The sequence below is a fragment of the Sciurus carolinensis genome, chromosome 17 (assembly GCF_902686445.1).
Source record: "Sciurus carolinensis chromosome 17, mSciCar1.2, whole genome shotgun sequence".
Classification (NCBI taxonomy): Eukaryota; Metazoa; Chordata; class Mammalia; order Rodentia; family Sciuridae; genus Sciurus; species Sciurus carolinensis.
This window is the reverse complement of record NC_062229.1, coordinates 2902296-2921829: the sequence shown is the minus strand read 5'-3', so window position 1 is coordinate 2921829 and position 19534 is coordinate 2902296. Positions and strand designations below refer to the sequence as shown.

At 64.1% G+C, this 19534-nt stretch overlaps 1 protein-coding gene across 2 annotated transcripts in view; it reads right to left on the bottom strand.

Annotated features, from left to right (window-relative positions):
• The window catches only part of Kdm4b (lysine demethylase 4B), a 117287-nt gene that overhangs the window by 30705 nt on the left and 67048 nt on the right, over positions 1–19534 (bottom strand). For both annotated transcript variants that reach the window (XM_047530668.1, XM_047530669.1), the window contains exons 7-8: positions 17373–17476; positions 13276–13413 (exon numbers count right to left, since the gene is read on the bottom strand). In XM_047530668.1, the coding sequence (XP_047386624.1) occupies positions 13276–13413; positions 17373–17476 (242 nt within the window). The remainder of the gene's footprint in view (positions 1–13275; positions 13414–17372; positions 17477–19534) is intronic.

Below are 19534 nucleotides of genomic sequence, written 5' to 3'. Positions count from 1 at the left end.
GCAAATGGTGTGCTGGTACTCCATGTACAACAGAAACAACATGTATCCCATTTGTTTACAATAAAAATAAAAAATAAAAATAAAAAAAAATAAAAAACCTTTATTCACAAAGACCGGGCCTTGGGGACGGCAGTGACTTGCTGACTCCTGATCCAGAAGCAGCGGCTGAGGCTGTGCAGCTCCAGGCGCCCCCAGCTCTGAGGACAGAGTACTTATCTTGTTGGAAGGCCAGTGCCAGGACCCGTGCACACGTCGCCTGATGTGCTCTGGTCCTGCCTTGAAAGCCCACTTGGAAACTTCGGCCTCCCCGTCAGGCCAGTCCCCAAGAGTAGCCATGACACTCCTGTGCTTTCAGGACCACCAGCTGTCACTGCCGCGTTCTCGACAGTGCTGAAGGACACAGAGAAGGACTGAACTGGACATCACCATCCCGTCCTCTCTCCCGACAAGCCTTCAAACCTCCCTCCTTTCTCTGCAGACACAGGTCTGTGGCTCCAAATTGGAGGCTTCCGGGGTGCCGGCTTCTGTGGAACCCCCACAGTTCCGCCCTTGCCCCCAGGAGCAGCAGCACTGCCTGGTGCTGGACCGGCACAGGGACTTGGGAACAGAAGGACCCGACCGTGCTGAGCGGGAGGGAATATTTATGGCCAAGTGATTCCCAGAAAACTCAATTCATTTAATGGGAACGGCGCAGGAGAGCAGGGCCGCGGCGTGATTTGGCTGCAGTGTTGGGAGCACAGATGGCGCCCGTGCTCAGCTTCCTGGCTGGGCTGCGGCCTCCCGGGCGCCACTGTCAGCAGCGGCTTAAGGGATTTGTATTGAGCGGCTTTGCAATTGCTTTTCCTTAAGTAATTAAAAAAAGCACCTGTGTGCGCCCGTGGGGCATGCAGACACGCTCCACCAAGCGCACCCCAGCCTGGAGCTGGCCCCAGCCTTCCACCGGCCAAGGCTGGCCGGGTTCCTGGCGTGTCCTCTGCCACGGCTGCGCCACCCGCCCAGAGGAGCAGCTGGCACAGGCCTATCTGCAGCAGCCCTGGGAGCCGCCGTGCAGGGACGGGGCTGCTGGGAACACGGACACAAACGTGTCCCGCGGACTCTGAAGAGTGGGTGTAGGCACCCGAGAAGGACACAACAGGAGAGGGCGTGGCCCCGTGGCCCCGGGGTGGGGTCACAGCCTGTGGTGCAGGCACAGGGTGGTCACAGTCCAGTGCCAAGCAGCTGAGCAGCAGGGGCAAGGGCCACAGAGTTGTGGCCTGGCTTCCCTCAGAAGGTTCTAGAAAGTGAGACCCGTGGTGTCCTCCTTCGGAAGCAGCTGGCCACCGCCAGAGCCTGCTGACTGGGCTAGGGCAGAGAGCAAGCGTGCTCAGGCCTGCGTGAGCAGCTGCTGGGGCAGCCCTCGCCCAGGTCCAGAGCCGCCCTGCTGCAAGGCCACCTGGGAGGAGTGCGGGCAGCGGGAAGCAGGGGCCTCAGTAGAAACCTCGGGCGCCCAGGGAGAGCAGCCAATAGGCAAGTCACATCATTCTCATTCAGGACCCGCCCACCCCTCAGGACCCCCGCCAGCCCTCCAGGCTCCAACCCTCTGGGACACATGTTCTCATCAAGACCTGTTGGAGTTACTAGGTTGACCGTTCTCTCTGGTCCCCAGCTGGACAGTCCCCATCAGCACTGTGACAGACATGGATAGCCCTTGAGGGGAGTGTGGCCGACTCACTCATTTCCGATGGAGAAATCGGACCTGAAGGGGGAAGGCAGTCTGAGTGGCCCCTGCAGGCCTGCCTGTGTCCAGGGCCCGACGTAGGCACCTTGGGCAGTTCAGATGCCTGCCACCCCGGCGCCTGGGTGCAGAGCCCAGGGCAGTCCAACCCAACCCCACCCCATCTAACCCTGCGCAGCCTGACCCAGCCCGACCCGGTCCAGGCCAGTGCGCAGCCTGGCCTAGAGCAATGCACTCTACAGCAGCCCACTCCAGTTTGCTCCAGCCCAGAGCAACCCATCAACAGTCCAGTCTAGGCCAGCGGCCGGCAGGCACTGCTGATCCCGTGAGCAGCGTGTCACCCGCTGGGGACAGATAAAGCAGCAGTGTGAGACTTGGGCTGGGGCTCCAGCTGGGGCACAGTGCCTGCCACCTGGATCTCTGCCCCAAGATGGCCCTGCCTTGGCCTGGCTTCTGTGTGTGGCTGCTGTCCTCTGCAGGCCCTCTGTCCCTGCCCCAGTCTCTGGGCTCCCTGCTGCTGCGCCCCAGCGGTGCTGCCTGTGAACAGAGGTCGCCCCCTCGGCGCCTGCGGTGCTGCGGCACCAGGGTCCCCTGAGCCGGCATCCCCCAGCCAGCCTCCAGGGCCTCCCAGTCACGTGCGAGGGACGCTCCCAGGAAGAAGGGGCGCTGAGGCCTCTGACAGCAGAGGAGCAGCGCTGCCCCACGGCCAGGAGGCGGCGGGTGGCTGAGCCGTCACCCCGCACAGGGCCCAGCAGCACCCTTACACCCCGAAGAAGCCCGGCCACCGTCCAGCCTCTGCGGGCAGGCCCAGGGAGTGGCAGAGGACACTGGAAGGCAGTGGAAGGGCCAGCAGGGTGCCAGCGGGACCGTTCCAGGGCAGGGACGTTCTTCCCTGCGTCTGCGCTCTGGCTACAAGCGCAGCTGGGTCCCAAGAAGAGCGACTCTCTCCAACAGGACGAAGAATTCCTCAAACAGCGCCCGCACCTTTCCACTGTCAGACGACTAGCTCGGAGCAGGCCCAGTGCCCGTCTGGCCCGCAGGCCTCTCTGGACAAAGCTTCATTGGCACTGGCCGCCGTGTGCTCCTGGTCATTGGACCCTGCTGTGGTTTGCAGTCACGACAGTCACAGGGATGCTGGGCACCGCGGAGGCCACGGCCATGGGAGAGCCACCCGCACCAGCTGCAGGGCACTGCTGTCGACCACAGGCGTGTCCTTGAGGACACTCACAGCAGCCCCATTTTTTAAGAGCGCGGGGCCCACGCGCTCCGTGTAGGGAGTGTCCGAGCCTCTGATTCCAGCTGGGAAGTGGCCTTAGGTCCTGCCACCCAAGGTCACCGCCTTCCACACCACCAGTCACTCATGGTGGAGGAGTGCCACCCCCAGAACCCCTGGCATGAAAGGGGCCATGCCCCGCACAGGGCAGGGAGGGGCACTTACAGAAGAGCCCAGGCGCCAGGGCTCCAGGCCGCGCCCCTTGCCACTCGGGCCACACAGGCCAACGTGGGGCCCTGACGTCAGTCTACGTGGGTCTCGAGGGGGTCGTCACGGACGCTTACAGGGCTCAGCACACAGCTGCCATTCACACGCGACAAGCAGGAGCTCCGTGACCGCTGAGCCCAGGGCCCAGAGCTGGTCTCCGTGCTCTGCCTCTGGTCCGCCGTCACTTGGTGCCTGGACACCAGCCACAGAGCGGGGCAGCGGGGCTGTCACCCAGCCTGGGAAGACTGACCATCACACAGCCCAACACCAGGACCAGGTCTCAGGAGCCACTGCCAAGTTCCGAGGAAAATGAGCAAGCAGGGCGGGGCGGGGGTCCCCGGTGGGTGAGAGAGCAGGGCCCACGGCCAGAGCCGGAAGGCAGCGTCTTCCAAAGCATGGAGGGGCTCAGGGCAGCGCCTGCAGAGCAGACGGAGCCAGCGACCGCCCTCGCTCCTGCCCTGCCTTCCCCAGGCCGCGAGCCGCGTGGAGGGGCAGATGAGGGAGCCAGCAGGCCCAGCAGGGTCAGGGCTCGTCTCCGCCATGCACGCTCCAGGGCTGCCACACAGAGCGAACGGCCTCGTGCAGGGTGACCACAGACGCCCAGCGAGCCGCAGAGGGTCATCTCACTTGTCATCTCAGGGCACCCTGCCCACTTGGGGCTGCTTCCTGACAAGCCAGGGAGCCAGGGAGGGCAGCAGGCTGCTGTGGGAAGGGGCAGCCTAAAGCGACTGTGGAGCCAGGGTGGGCACGGCCTGCGCTTGCATGTGGACGGTCCTGCAGCCCCAGCTGCGGAGCCCGAGGGGGCTGGCCTCAGGCAGAAGGATGGGGCTCTGATCTCAGATCCAGAGCCTACGTGGTGCCTGGAAGAGGGGCAGGGAGCTCTCTGGGGTCCCTCAGTAAGGGCCTAGCTCCCACGGGACTCCGCCCGCTGACCTAACCGCCTCCAGTGTCCACCTCCTACACCCACCACCGTGGGGTGGGGCTGAGGCTGCGGACCCTCCTCAGAGGTGCGCTGCTGGGACGGCAAGGGGAGCGCCTGGAGATGCGGCCTGCGCCTGCGGCCCCGGCTGTGCTGCAGAAATCGGCCTCCAAAAGCCGCAACAACGGAGGAGGTCACTGAGACCCCTCACCACCGGCGCCTCCTGTGAAGCCTGATAGGAGACCAGAGGCGGGTGGGCCACCAGGCTGCCTCGACACCGCCTGCTGGGCACGCCCAGCGCCTGCCCCAGCACCCTTGGTGTGGCGCCCCGCCCACTGCTCCCCGGACTCGCCCGCGTGTGGCCTTTGCCCACTCCACAGGCCCTCAGGGTCTCCAGGGCAAAGAGGCAGTCTCCAGTGGAGGGCACCCAGTGCTGACCAACCCTCGGGCCCCAAAGGCTGAGATCTAAGGAGCCCAGGGAGGAGGTGGCAGGGCCAGGGCACCCTCACTGAGCCTCCCGCAGGAGGACCCGGGCCAGTGAGGGACACGAGCAGAGCTTTCCGGAGCAGGTCACACAGCCCTAAGGAAACGGGAAGGCGGCAGCCACCCACCCTGTGTCCCTGGCACCTGCAGTCACAACGCACTACAGCTCAGGGGCCACTGTGGTGAGTGCTCCACATCCCTCCATGGTCACGGCACATTTGGGAACGTGTTCCCCATGGAACCTCGGGGCTCCCCACCCTTCTTCCAAGTCATATAATATTCCCCAGCCCGGTGGCATCACACGTGCAGTCACAGAGGCCTCCAGGCTCCTGTGGTGTAGGGTAGAGCTAAGTCCACATGGCCTCAGGGGCCCTTTGTTACCACTGGGCACCGGCCACCCCTGGTGGTGGCCTGCTCCTGCCACTTCGCCCCCCTCCTCCATGCCTGCACCCTCGACAAAAAGTTCCAGGTTCCTCGGCCTTCTCTCAGCAGCAGAGGGGCAGGTCTTGCGCCAGGCAGGGTGGCCACCACGTACCGCCTGTTGCAGAACTCACAGCAGGAGCCAAGAGCCTGGGCTGCAGGGGAGCCCCTGAGCCCCTGAGCTTGAGGGGACCAGGAACGCCCCTCGGAGGCGAGCCCGCTCCGCCATGCTGGGCTGGCCCTGCTCTGCTCTGCTCCCTGAACTTCGGCCCTCCCCAGAGGCCTCTGGGGTCCAGGGAGCACATGGCCCGTTCCTGCTGCCTGGCCACAGTGAGGGGCCTGCACGCCTCACTGAGTGGACTGGGGGCCCTGCTGGACTCTGACCTGGGGACGGCGCATGCCCACGCCTGCACCTGCTGGGCCCCGGGGCAGTCTTGTTCCTAAAGCACGTGGCAGGTCAGGGGCTCTGGTCCTGACCCTTCCAGCAGAGATGGCCAGGCCCCCTGGCCCTAGGCGCCCTGATCTTGGGGGCGTGGCCTGCTGGCGGGAGCCTGGCTCTAGGGACTCGCTGCGCCTGTTCCTGCCACCCCAGGGCGACCGAGGGGTGAGGCTGCTGCCGGCAGCCGGTCTGACTGCCCTGCTTCCCCACTTCCGCAGCATCAGTCAGAGGCCATCTCGTTTCAAAAGACTGAACAGATAGTAGAATTTGCTCATGTAAAATGCAAAGTGGGAGAGAGGAGTCACAGCCACCAGCCTGAGGAGAGAATTATTAAATGCAGTTCAATAAAATCATCAGCCCAAAGAGCGCCTGACCGCGGGGCCCCTCATGAGCTCGTCAGCCGCGCCAGCTCCCAGCCTGCGGGTGCGGGAACCAGGGCGGAACATCGAGGACGCCGCCTGAGTGGGAGGCGGGGAGAGAACCGCTGCCGGGACCAATGTGCGGCCCGGGCGCCCTGCCCAGCGCCCACGAGCGCAACGAGCGTGGGACCAAGGCTGCACCCCACTGACTCGCCATCGCCCCGACGGGACAGGCCCAGACCCCTCCAGGTTCCCACCGAACACGTGCCCGTCACAGCAGCGCCACCACAGAGCTCCTGAGGAGGCTCAGGTCTCGGTCACATCGCCCAGGGTCACCCCCAGCCCCGCGCTGTCACAAGCACTCAAGACACAGTTGGTGTGTCCAGGTGAGCTGAGGCCCAGCAGGGACGCGGTGTAACATGGGCACAGCCCGGGCCCCACGCATCTCCAACAGACTGGCCTCCTAGGTCCCCCATGGCACGCCCTGCTCCTCGCTGAAATGCCCAGTGTCCCCCCAACACCCAGGAGGAAACTGACCTCCTGGGGCAGGTGGACCTGAACCCGGCCACCCTCCCCAACTGCACCAGGCTCCTCCCCAGGGACTCTGGGCTCTGGACGCCTTCTGCTCCTGCACCTGCCATCCTCTCCCCTGGCAGGGCAGCTTGCTCGGGAGTGGGGTCTTCAGGGATGGGACTAGTTAGGCTGAGGCCACGCCAAGGCCTAAGTCCTGCTGAGGAGAGGAGAGGACACTGGGCAGATGAGGCCAGGCGAGCGCCAGGGCCTGGCGCTGCCACAGTCGCAAAGCCTGGGGGAGCAGGGGACCCTCCCTGGAGCCCCACACAGACGCGGCCTCAGCCCCAGGCCCCCAGGACGGTCTGGGAGCTCGCTCATCTCAGAGCTCAGACGTGGCCTGGCAAAGGGCAGCACCCACGCCGGCCTCCTCCCCGGGCCACTGGCTGCCACTGCCCAGCCAGCCCTGCCCGTGGCCAGAAGCCCTTCTTGGCCTTTACTGCTCTCCACCTCTGGACCCTACTGCCTGACCACTGGCTTGTTCAGGGGAAGCAAATGTGCTGCTTACCTGCCACATCTGGCTGGGCACCAGGCGCTGGGCACCCGGGCGCAGGGAAGAGGCCACGCCTGCCAGTGGAAGGCTGGGAGTTGTGGGAAGATGTCGCCCCTGCTTCTCACATAATCACCAGGCCACAGCGAGGGCCGATGCCAACCAGTCGGTTAGGAAGCACTGGAAAGTCGGCGCTTCACCAGCGAAACAACCAGGCGCGGTCCTGGGGCTCAGCCCTGGCCGGGGCCGGCAAGGCACGGGCCTGCTGCACGGGCCTGCTGCACGGGCCACCCACCTTGCCCGGCTAGCAGGGAAGCCTGCCGTGACTGTCAGCCCTGGAGCAGCAGACAGGCGCTCGCCCGGCCAGGCAGGCCCAACGCCCCTGCCCCTCCTGCCGCTGCGTGTCTCCACGGGCTCCTGCCTCCCTTTGCCTGTAAGATGGGGATGACCACGTGGCAGTGGACCCCGTGCTCCCTCGGAAGGCACGCCCGGAGCCCCATTTTTCCAAGGGGAAGCAGGCATGGGGCGCTGGCTTGCGCAGGGGGTCTGCATGTGCGGCGTGGCCCAGGGACCATGGGCACAGTGGGGAGGGGCGCAGACATGGCCCGAGTGAGAAGGTGCAGCCAGGGCAGACCCCCGTCCCCAGCGCGGCCTGCTGCAGACCAGCCTCCGAGGCACCCCAGGCTCACGCGGCACGCTCAGCGCCGAGCCAGTGCCCACGCCAGGCTCCTCCTCCAGGCCCCAGCACCCTGCACGGCCAGGACCCAGCCGTCCACACGGGACAGCAGGAAGGCCGGATGCAGCTTGGCCCCACGGTCCCACCACACGACCACCAGCCCTGCCCAGAAAAGACCTTGGGTTCTTCACAGGTGTGACCACAGCTCTCTGAGAAGCCTTCCTACAGAGGGGAACTTAACTGGGGTAACTGCCCCCAGGGAACACAGTGACGGGGACGTGTGTGGTTGTCACATGCTCCTGGCCTGCAGTGTGGGGAGGCCAGGGATGCCACCAGAGAAGCACCTGGCTGAGCGGTAGTGCTGGGTTACGAGTGCAGGACCCGCGGGGGACGTTTTGCTCCCCCCACCCCACGTTCCCGCGCACCTCTGGACACCAGGTGCTCCCACCGCCAGGGCCTGGAGGCCGGGGGTGACGGGGACCATGCCGGCAGGAGTGCAGGGAGAACATGTTTCACGAAGCAACAGCACATCCCTCACGCACCAGGCCTGCGAGGCCGTGAATCAGGGGGTTAGTGAGGCGGAGACGGCAGACCTACGCCCGCACGTGGGTCCCGCCCAGGCCCGCTCCCGCCACCCTCCGCCCAGCCTTCTGCCAACTCCCTCCTGGGCCTCGGGTTAATCACCCAGAGCAGGTGGTGTCATTGCCAAGCAGAAGACACACAGTCCTCCGAGCACAAGCAATGTGCTCCCATTTTGCTGTAATTGAGCTCAGGGCACCCGGGCTGCTGAGGGGCAGCGCCTGCTGGTGCCCCACCCCAGGGGCCAGCTGCTGCCAGCCTGGACGTGGGGGCGGGGTCACGGGGAGCTGAGTGGACCACCTCCTGGGATCTGAGTCCTCTCTCCTCACCCCAAATTCAGCTGAGCTCCTCCCTGCTGGCCCTGAGTGCAGAGGCTCCGGGCTGCGCGCTCGGCAGGCAGTGACCTCGATGCTGGCAGAAAAGCAGCCAAGCGCAGGGTCCCCGGCCGCACCAGGCAGGCTCTAAACCCCGTCAGCTCTCCACCTAGTGGCCCTCGGGGCGCTGTGAAGTCCTGGGCTCCTGATGAGGCCTGTGCGTGCCCAGCACCTGCCCAGAGGCTCTGGCTGTGCCGCTAACCTACGTGGTGCGCAGTCTTATAGCCTGATTCTCGGCCACACGGAAACAGCGGGCGCGTGCACACTACCCTTGAGGAGCAGGAGCGTCTCTCGACCTAGCGAGCCGCCCCTGCAAGGCCTGCCATCCACACATGTGCCAGGCAGCTCGCTCTGGGAATCAGGCGGCCCCTTGGTGGCTGTGGCCGCCCGGCGGCTGAGCCAGGAAACAGCAAGGTACGAGACGCCTGGGCTGGGCCCTGTGGACGTGACCTGCAGGACCACTCTCCTCTGTCCTCAAGAGGGTGCCAGGCAAGACCTGCACTTCCCCCAGGTGCCTGCGCCACAGAGTCTGGCGAGCGCAGACTAGGGTCTATGATTTTTTTAATCACCTAGGATCTTCCAGGGTTTACGGAGACACGATGAACTCACAGATAACAGGAGTGTCCTGGGGGCATGGCCAGCGGTTCTTGGAACTCTCCCACCATCGCACTTAGAACATCCTCATCACCCGGAGGAAGTTGCGTCCCCAGGAGCAGCTAGCCCTGCACCTGCAGGCCCACGTCCTGTCTTTGGACGCTCCTGTGCTGGACGCCTCCTGTCACCGGGTCACACGCTGTGGCCTTGCGAGTGTGGCCCTCCGTCCACACTGCAGCCGCCAGCTCACTCCTGCTCTGGCTGCGTGGGAGGCAGTGGTGGCCCAGGTCTCCTTCACTGTGCCTGTTCAGATTCCTGCTCACGGGTGGGCAGGGCTGGCAGCAGCGCCCCGAGGAGCACTGCCGTGCTAGGGGGTCCTGCCCCAGGGACACTGGGCTGTGACGGGGGACGTGTGTGTCACGACTGGTGTCCTGGCCTGGAGTGGACAGAGGCCAGGGACACTGCTCAGCACCACGCAGGGCCCAGGACGCCACCCCAGGGGAACTCTGGGCCCGGAGTCCAGAGGGCCGAAGGCAGAGAGCCGAGGTCAGACCCCAGAGCCAGTGTCCCAGGGACGGCGCACTACTTCCTATTTGCCCGCCCACTCCTGCAACAGCTCAGGTGCCCCTTCTGCAGCCAGGAAGCTCAGGGTCACTCGAGGTGGCCAGCCACAGGGGGAGTCCAAGCACCCAGCTCTGGGGGAGGGCGGGGCAGGCCCTGGCAGGCAGGTGCAGGCAGCTGCGGACCTCCTGCCACCTGAGCGCCACACGGACAGGCAGGGAGGCCCAGGCCTGCACCACAGCTGGGACAGGAAAAGCGCCACCGAGGAGCCTGTGACCCTGCGTGTGGCTCAGCGCTCTGACCCCAGCGCCAGCCTGGCCCTCCTGGCTCTTGAGCCCTGCCTGCACCAAGCCAGGGCAGGGAAGGGCTGTGGCTGCCCGTGCGTGTGGCCAGCCAGACAAGCCCAGCCAAGGGTGCTGGCCAGAGGCTGTGAGGCACGCCACCGCCCAGGGAAGCGCCTTTCTCTGGGACTTCACGGCTAGGAGGGCCCTTGGGGACCCGCTGGCACAGGGCCGCCTCCCACCACTGTTGGGCAGTCGCGGATGCGTAGCTGGGGGTGGCAGCACACGCTGCAGCCAGGTCGGCCTGCTGGGTGCCCAGACCTAATCTTAGGCCCATCAGGAACATCCAGAGGCAGTGGGGTCAGCTTGATGTGTGGGGAGGGGTCAGGCCACCCTGCTGAAGGGGCAGCACTCCAGGCTGGGGCTGGGAGCAGGAGGGGCTGCTCAGCGGCCACCTGGCCAGAGTCCAGGCTGGCAAGCAGGGCCAGGGCGGAGACACACTGTCGGGCCAGAGAGCGTGTGCTGTGGGAACCGGCGCCCTCGGAGCCGGAGAATGAGCAGCCGTCCAGGGCAGGGATCGCGGGATGGATGGCGAGCCGCCCTGGGCATGTGAAATCTGGGTCCCATGTAACTGTCACAGGCCACGTATCTTTGGATGCCCCTCCCGATCCTTAAAAATGGAAGCTCGGGCCTGCTCTGTAGCCTGGACAAGGCCAGCCTCCTGGACCTAGCCCTGGGCCCTGACTGCAGCCCTGCCCAGATGCTTCAGTTACAGAGGCCGGTCGAGCACAGGACAGTGGAGTCCATTGACAAGGACACGTTGGGAAGGACCCTGGGGACTGGAAGAAGGTGAGCCGGCCAACAGGTGAAACAGCCTCCAAGATGCAGGACAGGGACTCCCCCAACCAACGCGGGAAGCAGCTGGTGCAGACACAGCTCGGCACACGGAGCCCCGGGGCAGGTCCTGCGGTAGGGCGGGCCTGCTCGCCCTCACCCCAGCCGTCCCTGCCCTCACCTCCTGCTTCTCAGTGTGAAGGGCACACTGGCCCCTTCAGCCTCCGGAGGGAGCAATAAGCTGGGCCCCTGTTCTGGGCCACAGCCACCTCCCTTCCCTGGTAGGCCTGGCCCTACCAGGTGCCTGGGCAGGGGCAGCACGGCTGGGGGCCAGGGAGTGGGCGCAGCACCTGGACACGGTCCCCAGCCCCAGCCTGCTCAGAGCGCTGCGCGCCGCTTGTTCAGTAATTTCACGCTACGCCGCCCGACAATGTAAGCGTGGAGGCCCCGTCTCAGGCTGCATGTCCCAAATGTCACTAGTCTGTGAACACATGGCTGAATCCAAAATTGCTTTTAATATCTGGGCAGTCCCCACTGCGGTCTCAGCTCTGACAGCACCTCCAGACGAGCCCAGGCCAGCTCACGGCTCAATCTGTCGTAGGCCAGCCACAGCTCAGGCGGGTCCGGGCCAACCAAGGTGTCCCTGCAGCAACGCAACGCACACACAGCCACACTCCCTGTCCACAGAACCACAGGCCTGGGATGTTTGCTCCTTTGCAGCAGAAGAATCCTGACTTGCGATCTCTCTTCTCTCAAAGATCAGTCAGCCACTATGCTCTGAGCTGGACCCTAGGCGTGTCTCAGGCCTCCTCCCAACTGGCCCGCTTCCTTTCTGACCCACACCCGGGCTGGGTGCAGCTCTGTGGTGAGTGCCTGCCCAGCACGCACAAAGACCCAGGTTTCAACCCCAGGAATGCCAAAACCACACAACCAAAACCAAAAAAAAAAAAAAAAAAAAAAAAAACCCCAAACCACACTACAACAGCAAAAAACTACAGCATAAGAATGAACACGGAAAATCAAATAACCAGAAAAATAGAGAAGTCACTTCATGCAGACCAGCACTGCCCGCGGAAACGCAGCACCGGACACGGCGCAGCACTGGCGTTCTCGCAGCTGTGTTAAAAGGCAAAGAAGCAGGTCAAATTCATCTCAGGACATATTTTGTTTAACCCAATATACCCAGAAACGCCAGTCTGCGTGGCCATGTGGACAAGGGCGTGCAAGGTGTGTCAGAAGTACATATCTTTTTGGAACTGGGGATGGACCCAGGGGTGCTCCACCATTGAGCCCTTTTGATTTTTGAATTTTTGAGGCAGGGTCTCACTGAGTTGCTGAAGTTGGCCTTGAACTTGGGATCCTCCTGCCTCAGCCTTCCCTGTCAGCTCTAATGACAGGCGTGGTTGTCATCTTCAGTTCCAGACACCTAGCAGGCATCTGGCCAGTGTAGTGCCAGAGCCACAATGGCGAAGGTCTGGGGTCTAGAGCGTGATGTGCCACCTGGGTCTGGCCCATGACCTCCCCTCACCCTGCACCTACATCTGGATCTGGGGAAAATCCAGTTTGCCCCAGTTCTGGCTCCTCTTGGCCCTGGAGGAACCAGAAGGCTCTACACTTGGAGGCTGGCAGGGTGCAGGTCTGCTTTTGGCAGTGAGGGGCCCAGAACAAGAACAGCACCAGAGTTGGGGCCAAATGCCCTGGGTCGGGCTGGAGAAGGGCACGCGTGGCTAGACAGGCACCGACAGGCTGCAGGGATGCTCCTGGGAGGAGCCAAGCCAACAGCCCGCTGCTGCTTCCTCTGGGGTTCGGTCAGGCTTTCTGAGAGCCGGCGCTCACCAGCCCCTTCATACCCGCTGGCATCTGAACCCCGAGGCCCCACCCCCCAGCAGCAGCTCTGAGGATGTCCCAGGGGTGGCCTCGCATGGCCTCCAGCCTGTAAGTGCCACTCAGACAGCGCACGCAGGGGCAGCATGTGAAGGGTCAGCTTTGGGAACGAACACTCAGTGCAGATGTCACACCTGTCGGTCTTCATCAGCCCCAGACCAGGAGCACAGATGACCAGGAAGAACCGCTGAACTTGCTCTTCACCAGGCCAGCAGGAGGAGCTGGGCTGGTCCTGGCCACCACCAGAGCTGCCACAGGAGGGCCCCACCAGGGATGGGAAGGCAGAGGCCTAAAGGGTGCGCCTCAGCCCCGCAGCTCTCGCAAGAGGACTGCCAACTGCAATAAAGCCCCACCCAGACTGGACCATCAGGACACCAGGGCCAGCACACCAGGCCACCAGGCTGGGAAGCTGGGAGCAGAACCGCTGCAGACCCACCACACCACCTGTGCCCTCCCTCGTGTGCAGGTAGGAAGCCTCTGGGCATGCGCTCTCTGAGGACCCCAGGAGCTGGGCCTGGCTGAGCATGTGCAGCTGCCTAGGAGCCCCGGGCCCTGGCGGCAGAGGCAGGGCTGGGCCCTTCCCGCTTCCCGAGGCCCTCGCACATCTGCAGCACCTACCTGAGTGGCTACTTTGCCGTAATCGATCCACCGCAGGGTGGCAAAATTGGTAGATTCTGCACAGTTGAAGCCGTGATTGAATCCAGCATGGTAGCCATAGGGAAACGTGATCATGAATTCCCCAGCCTCCTGCGTGATCTGAGGAGGGAAAAGGGCACAGGTGAGAAGGGAGGCGGGCAGAGGAGGGGCAGGCCAGTGAGGCAGGAACAAGGCCACCAGGAGCCACTGGCAAGCAGAGCAGGGGCGTGGGCTGGAGGAGTTCCCAGCCTGTGCCCAGAGCGCCCACCTGAGGAGCCGGTGAGGTCTGCAGAGTCAGGGAGCTCTGGAGCCAAGGCGCCTGCCCAGCCCCCAGAGCAGGGTCACGGCCGTGCCACCAGCACTGCAGCTCGCAGTGGCCAGCCAGCCCCGCCCCCCAGCACCCTCCCCCACCCCACTGGGCGCCGCAGCTGGGCACTTAGGTAGGGCCTCTGCCTCAAAGGGGGCTGTGGCACAGCCACGGCCATGTGTCCCCATGTGGTGGGGCTGGAGTGAAGCGAACAGAGCTGGTGGCAGTGGCAGAGCCACTGAAAAGGGACAGGGCACCTGGGGGACTGTACTGCCCCTGTACAAGAAGGAGTGACCTGTAGCAAGTCACTGTCGGGCCCAGAATCTCCCATCATGCCCTCAAGTGGCTCTGCATGAGGCCAACAGGGTCACAGAAACCAGCGTGAAGCAGGGGTCACCTCTGCAGAATGGTCTGCTATGCCCAGGTCCAGTTCCAAGGCCTGGAGAGACTGTCCATCTATGACAGACCCAGGCTGAGAGCTGGCCTGAGTGTGGTGGGTGGGGCTGCAGTGACCCAGACTCAGGCTCCAGAACAGACTCCTGAGGCCTGGAGGAGGGGACTGCCGGCCAGTGGGGGCCACACCTCATGCCAGGCCACCCCTTCCCTCCCAGGGTGGGGACGGTGGACGACCCCCAACCCCCCCTGCTGCCAACGGCTCCTCCCCTTGGTGAAGCACTCTGGAAGGCGGTGTCAGGGACGGACGACAGATAACGGTGGAGACGGCTCCCACTGGCCGAGGCGCGGGGCTCGCAGGGCACTTCTCAGACGCAGGGACCCAGGCTTGGGGGGAGGTGACTCTGAGGTCCAGCAGGTTCCTCCTGGCCCGTACATACGCGGTAGGCCGTGGGGCACGCCGAGCCTGGTGCGACCCAGGCCCCTCAGAGGAAAGGGGCTTCCGGCGGCCAGGCAGGACCCGCACCCTCCAGGCAATCCCACCCAGGCGTGCTCTGCCACTCGGGTCTCGCTGGCTCTCCAGGCGCGCGGGCGCCAAGCTGTGGTGTTCAACAGGGGTTGTGCCGGCACCCCCGCCACAGGCGCCAAGAGTGCCCCTCCTCCTGAGTCGAGAGGTGGTGAGCCTGCATCACTGCTGTCCAGCCCCTCCCTGCTGATGGCCGTGTGGGCCACTTCCAGCTTCGGGCTCCAGTGAGGAAGCACCAGGAACATCCCTGTGTGAGGCTCCCTGCAGATGTGGGTCCATCTCGGCATCGGTGGGCGCAGAGGGCACTGCTGGGCCCAGGCCCGTGCTCCCTGGAGAGGGCGCCCAGGGCTCACCAGCACCTGCAGCCCCACTGAGGCCCTGCTCTGCCTCCGGGAGGCCAGGGCAACGCGTCTGCTGGCCTGCGCGTCCACGCTGGGGCCCTCCAGCCTCCGCCCTGCCTGCACAGCACTGCTGCCTCCCGGCTGCTGCGGGCGTGCAGGTGTTCTCAGGCTGCAAATCGCCTTTGCTCCCCGAGAGGCGAGCAGAAATGGCCAGATTCGTCTGAGTGGCCAGAAGTCGAAGGCCTGACAGGGTAGGGGTAGCAGAGATGGGCTTTGTCTTCCCAAAGCAGCCGCCACATCAAGCGTCAATCAAGACCACACAGCTTGGGGAGGAGCCAGTCCTTGAGAACACTGCGATGTTTTTTCTTTTCAAATAATTAATTGCACCAATCAAGGGAGTCAGTGTGCATTAAGTCATATTTTAAAATTTCTGTCCATGTGGCAGTCTCATGCAGCAGGATGAAGTATTGGCAGAAAACAGGGAAAGGACATGCCGGTGTCGCAGAGAGCCCGCAAGCTCCCACACAGCCAAGAACCCTGGGCCCACCTCTGCCACCTCAGTCAGAGCTGCACGTAGCAGAGCACGCAAGACAAGGCTCGGACTTTAGAATCGCAATTACTGGCAAGGCACAGTGGTGCACAGTTGTCGTCCCAGTGTCTGGGAGGCTGAGGCAGGAGGACCATGAGTTCAAGGCCAGCTTCAACAACTTAGAGAGGCCCTAAGCAACTCAGTAGACGCTGGGATGTGGCTCAGCGGTTAAGATCCCTGGGTTCAACCCCTGGTAACTAAATAAATTAATAATAACAACGCAGTGACCGCACTCCCAGCCACTGGAGCTGACCCAGAGAGCCTGCTGTCTCTCACAGGCAGGACGGCGTGGGCAGAACCAGGCCTGCAGCTCCCGATGCAGCACACACAGGGAGCTGCCAGACTTAGGCCTTCCGGGGTACAGCGGGACCCCGCGACACCAAGGGTGAAAGTCCAGACAAGAGGGCCTGGCAGCGAGGAGCCAGGCTCAGGTGGATACTGCAGCCTGGTCTGCCCAACAAGCCCTCCCTGAACCCAGGTCAGGACAGCACGTGCTGGTGCAGACACCGAGAACTCGCTCCTGTCGAAACATCCACATCCTGGGGGCTACAACCGGGCCCACAGGTCTGCTCCTGAGTCAGGCTGTCAGCATTCACTGTACAGTACAGCAGCAGGCCGTCAGTGGGGACGGGCGCCGGCCCTGCTGCCAGCTGAGCAGGAGCCCAGGGCCGGAGTCCGCGGGGCTCTCACCGACTAGGCGAGGAAGTCGCGGCAGACTACAGGACACACACCTTGAATTATTAAGAAGCTCGACTATCGATCTGCTTTTCCTTCTAGAAGTAAACACCAGGACAAAGATTTATAAGTGGAGTGTGGGAGTCGTCGTTTGAAGGGTGCCAGGAATCCAGATGAGGGACCGCGCTGCTCTCAGAAGCAGGGCGTGCGGCTCGTCCGCCACTTGGGAGGGCCTGCTTCTGCCAGCTGGTTGGGCACAGACGCCCGGCCCCACAGGCCACGCCAGGCCACCAGGCCAGGAGCAAGGGAGAGGCTGTGATGCATGGCAGGTCACCACCTGCCATCTAGACCCCACGGTGGAGAAAGGACGGCACGGCTCTGGACGCACCTGCAGGAGGACCAGCGCTGCTCCCTTCTGTGAGCACAGCCGTCCTCTGACTGCGGGTCTCTTGGTGATGACCCCATTGAGACCACAGAAAAGAGGGAGCGGAACCTGCATCCCTCAGGATGCACCCGCTACACCCCGCTCAGTGCATGCCACTGGGGGCTGGGAGCAGCCATCCCCTGCGACGCTCGATGCTGAGAGCAGGCAGCCAGGGCCTCGTCAAGTCGCCAGATCCCCAGAGGCCCGCCTGGCCTGCCCGGCCATAGTGCACATGCCTCCCACCTGGACAACCTGGAGACACAGGCCTGGCCTGTCCTTCCCACAAAGGCCTGTCCTGGACACCTGCTGCTGAGCCTTCAGGCCAGGCACACCGCATGCTCCCCTGGGGATGCCAGAGCTCCCTGAGCTGACTGAGGTGTCGGTCACCTGGGTGCCTAGAGCGCTGCCCTCCGGCACCCAGCCGCCCACTGCTGAGCCTCCTGGCACCTCCGGCCTCACAGCCTCTGCGAGGATGAGTGGCAGCCCTGGGAGCAGCAGGCTGCAGGCCAGCCAGACCTTTCATTTCTAAGCAGCGTGCTTCCTCGCCAAGACTGGCTGAGGCGGCCACGCCGCGGGGCCCAGAGGAGGTGCGGCCTTTCCACTCTGTACCCCACTGCAGCCTGGCCAAGGGACTGTGGGGCCACACTCAGGCAGTGGGGCAGCACCAGCCCAGACCCCGCTTGATTCACCCCTCCTCCCCCGCCATCTCTCCCTTGCCACCCCTGGACCTTCTCAGGGTCAAGCCTGTCTCCTTGGGCATTTCAGCCACTGGGCCCAGGTCCCCAGCCCCCTCCCCACATAGGCGTCTGCCAGCCCGTACGCACCCGGCTGAACGGAATCCCGTACTTCTTCAGGATGATGGGCGAGATGAGGGTCATCTTGTGCCGAAGGAAGGCGTCGCAGCCCTGCGAGCTCCCCGGGAAGAACCCTGGTGTGAGAGATCAGGGTCAGCCTGAAGGCTGCGGCTGGCTGGGATGCCGTAGCCGCAGTCAGGCCTCAGGGCCAGGGCCACCACCGGAGGGCAGGAAATGAGCAGGACCCGCACACGGCACTGGGCTCTGCTGAGGTGATGGCAGGGTCCCAGCTGGCAGTAAGCCGCCAGGAGCAGCCCAGGGTCCCTCCCTGTGGAAGGAGCGGGTTCCATACTTGGGTTTTCCTGGGAAAACTGCTGTGCCGCTGTTGCCGTGGACACAGCCCCTGTGTGACCCCAGAATGCAGACTGAGAGCGAGACAGGAGTGGCCGCCCTCGCTGGGAGCCAGGCCTCCTTTAAGGGTAGAACCAGCAACCAGCCCGACACAGCCCAAGGAGAAGACCCTGGTGCACACCAGGTCCTGGGCACTGCTGCCCGGCCCCACCTCACCACTGAGTAGGTGAGGGAACCACAGGGACCCGCCCACAGCCCCCAGGCTGGGGGGAGAACCAACCCTCCCTCTCTTCGGCACAGGAAAAGGAGGCCTAATTCCTGCTCAGATGCTTCCTGCCCGAGCAGACTCCTACTGGAGAAGGCTGCATTCCGCCAGGAACCCAGCACGCCCCGCAGGCCCCAGGCGGCGCCCGACCACTGCCTGGAGTCTCCCGGCCCGCTCCTGGCTGAGGCTCAGGGAAGGGTGTCCCGAGCCTCCAGACAGCAAGTCCTGGCCGTGGCCCAGAGTCCCCAGGAGCCCAACACCAGGTGGAGCACACGGCCCGCTGCGGAAGGGACACCCCAAAGGAAGCCCAGGCTGCTCTCGCGGGCTGAGCCACGCTCCCCAGAGCCAGCACAGCAGACCCATTCGCAGCTCCAAGTCAGGGCGGGCAGCACGTGGGGACCGGCTGCTCCACACTCAGGTGCTTTCTGCTCTGCCCCAGTGAACAGCAGGAAGATGGCTGCTGGCCTCGGCATCTGCCCAAGAGAAGAGGCCAAAGAAGTGGACACAGACGGGACAGGGAGGACCAGGCAAAAGCTGCTCCCTCGTCCAAGCTGTCTGCTTGGTCTGTCCATCCCAGCCACACCCCCACGAGGGGAGACCAGGCTGCTGTTCAGATCCAAGGGTGGGAGGTGAGGGGGGTCGTGGCCGTGGCAGACACAGCTCACAGGGTCCACTCCCTCCAGGACGGACCTGCGACCATTGCCAGCCTGGACCTGGGACCCTGGCCTCCTGGCCAGCACACACCCCAGGGACAGATGATCAGAGAGGGCACCCAGTGTGTGCACATGGGCACTGGCCAGGCAGCAGCGTGAAGCCTCCAGGAACCTGGTTGGGCAGAGGCACTGAGAGCACAAGGACACAACGGCAGGTTCTGGAAGGTGCACCGATTCCTGGACCAGAAACTCTCCTCCTCGCTGAGAGCATTTCAATTAGAGTTACGACTGCCTGCCACCCGGCTGCCGGCCGCGCAGCAGTTCCTCTTTTTAATGCGCGGTTTAAGTGGTGCTCATTAAAGCTCTAATAAAGGCACACATTTTAAGTGATTAGCACCAATAATGCGCCAACACATCAACGCGCTCTCCGAGGCCCACAACGCCCCACGAGCCTCCAGAGCTCAGCCCTTCACTCTCAATACTAATCGTGAACCCATCTCATCCTCTCCACCACTGAGCCCGTGCCACGTGCCCCCAGGACACGGGAGGGTCCAGGCCAGGCAGCGGGAGATGCTGGCACCTGAAGGGCCTGCCTTACTCTGCCCCCACCCTCCGGGGTTGACAGCCAAGGTCTTCTCCTGAATTCTGGCAGTTGCTCCACCCTGCTAAGGAGTGACAGGCCGAGCCCCGGCTTCCCAGGACCCGGATGGGAAGCCCCACATGGAGCGTCCTCCTTCCTGGCTGGACCCCACCCGCCTCCCCAAGCCCTGCGTGTCTAGACAGGACTTGCCACCAGGTCCCAGGCTTGGCTGTGGGGGAGCAAGAAGGGACGTGTGTGCCAGGACCGGCAGGGGCCTCCTGCGAGTGCCCAGCTGAAGCCTCTGGGCAGCCTTCACTCTTCTGACATGAACTGCAAATCGAGT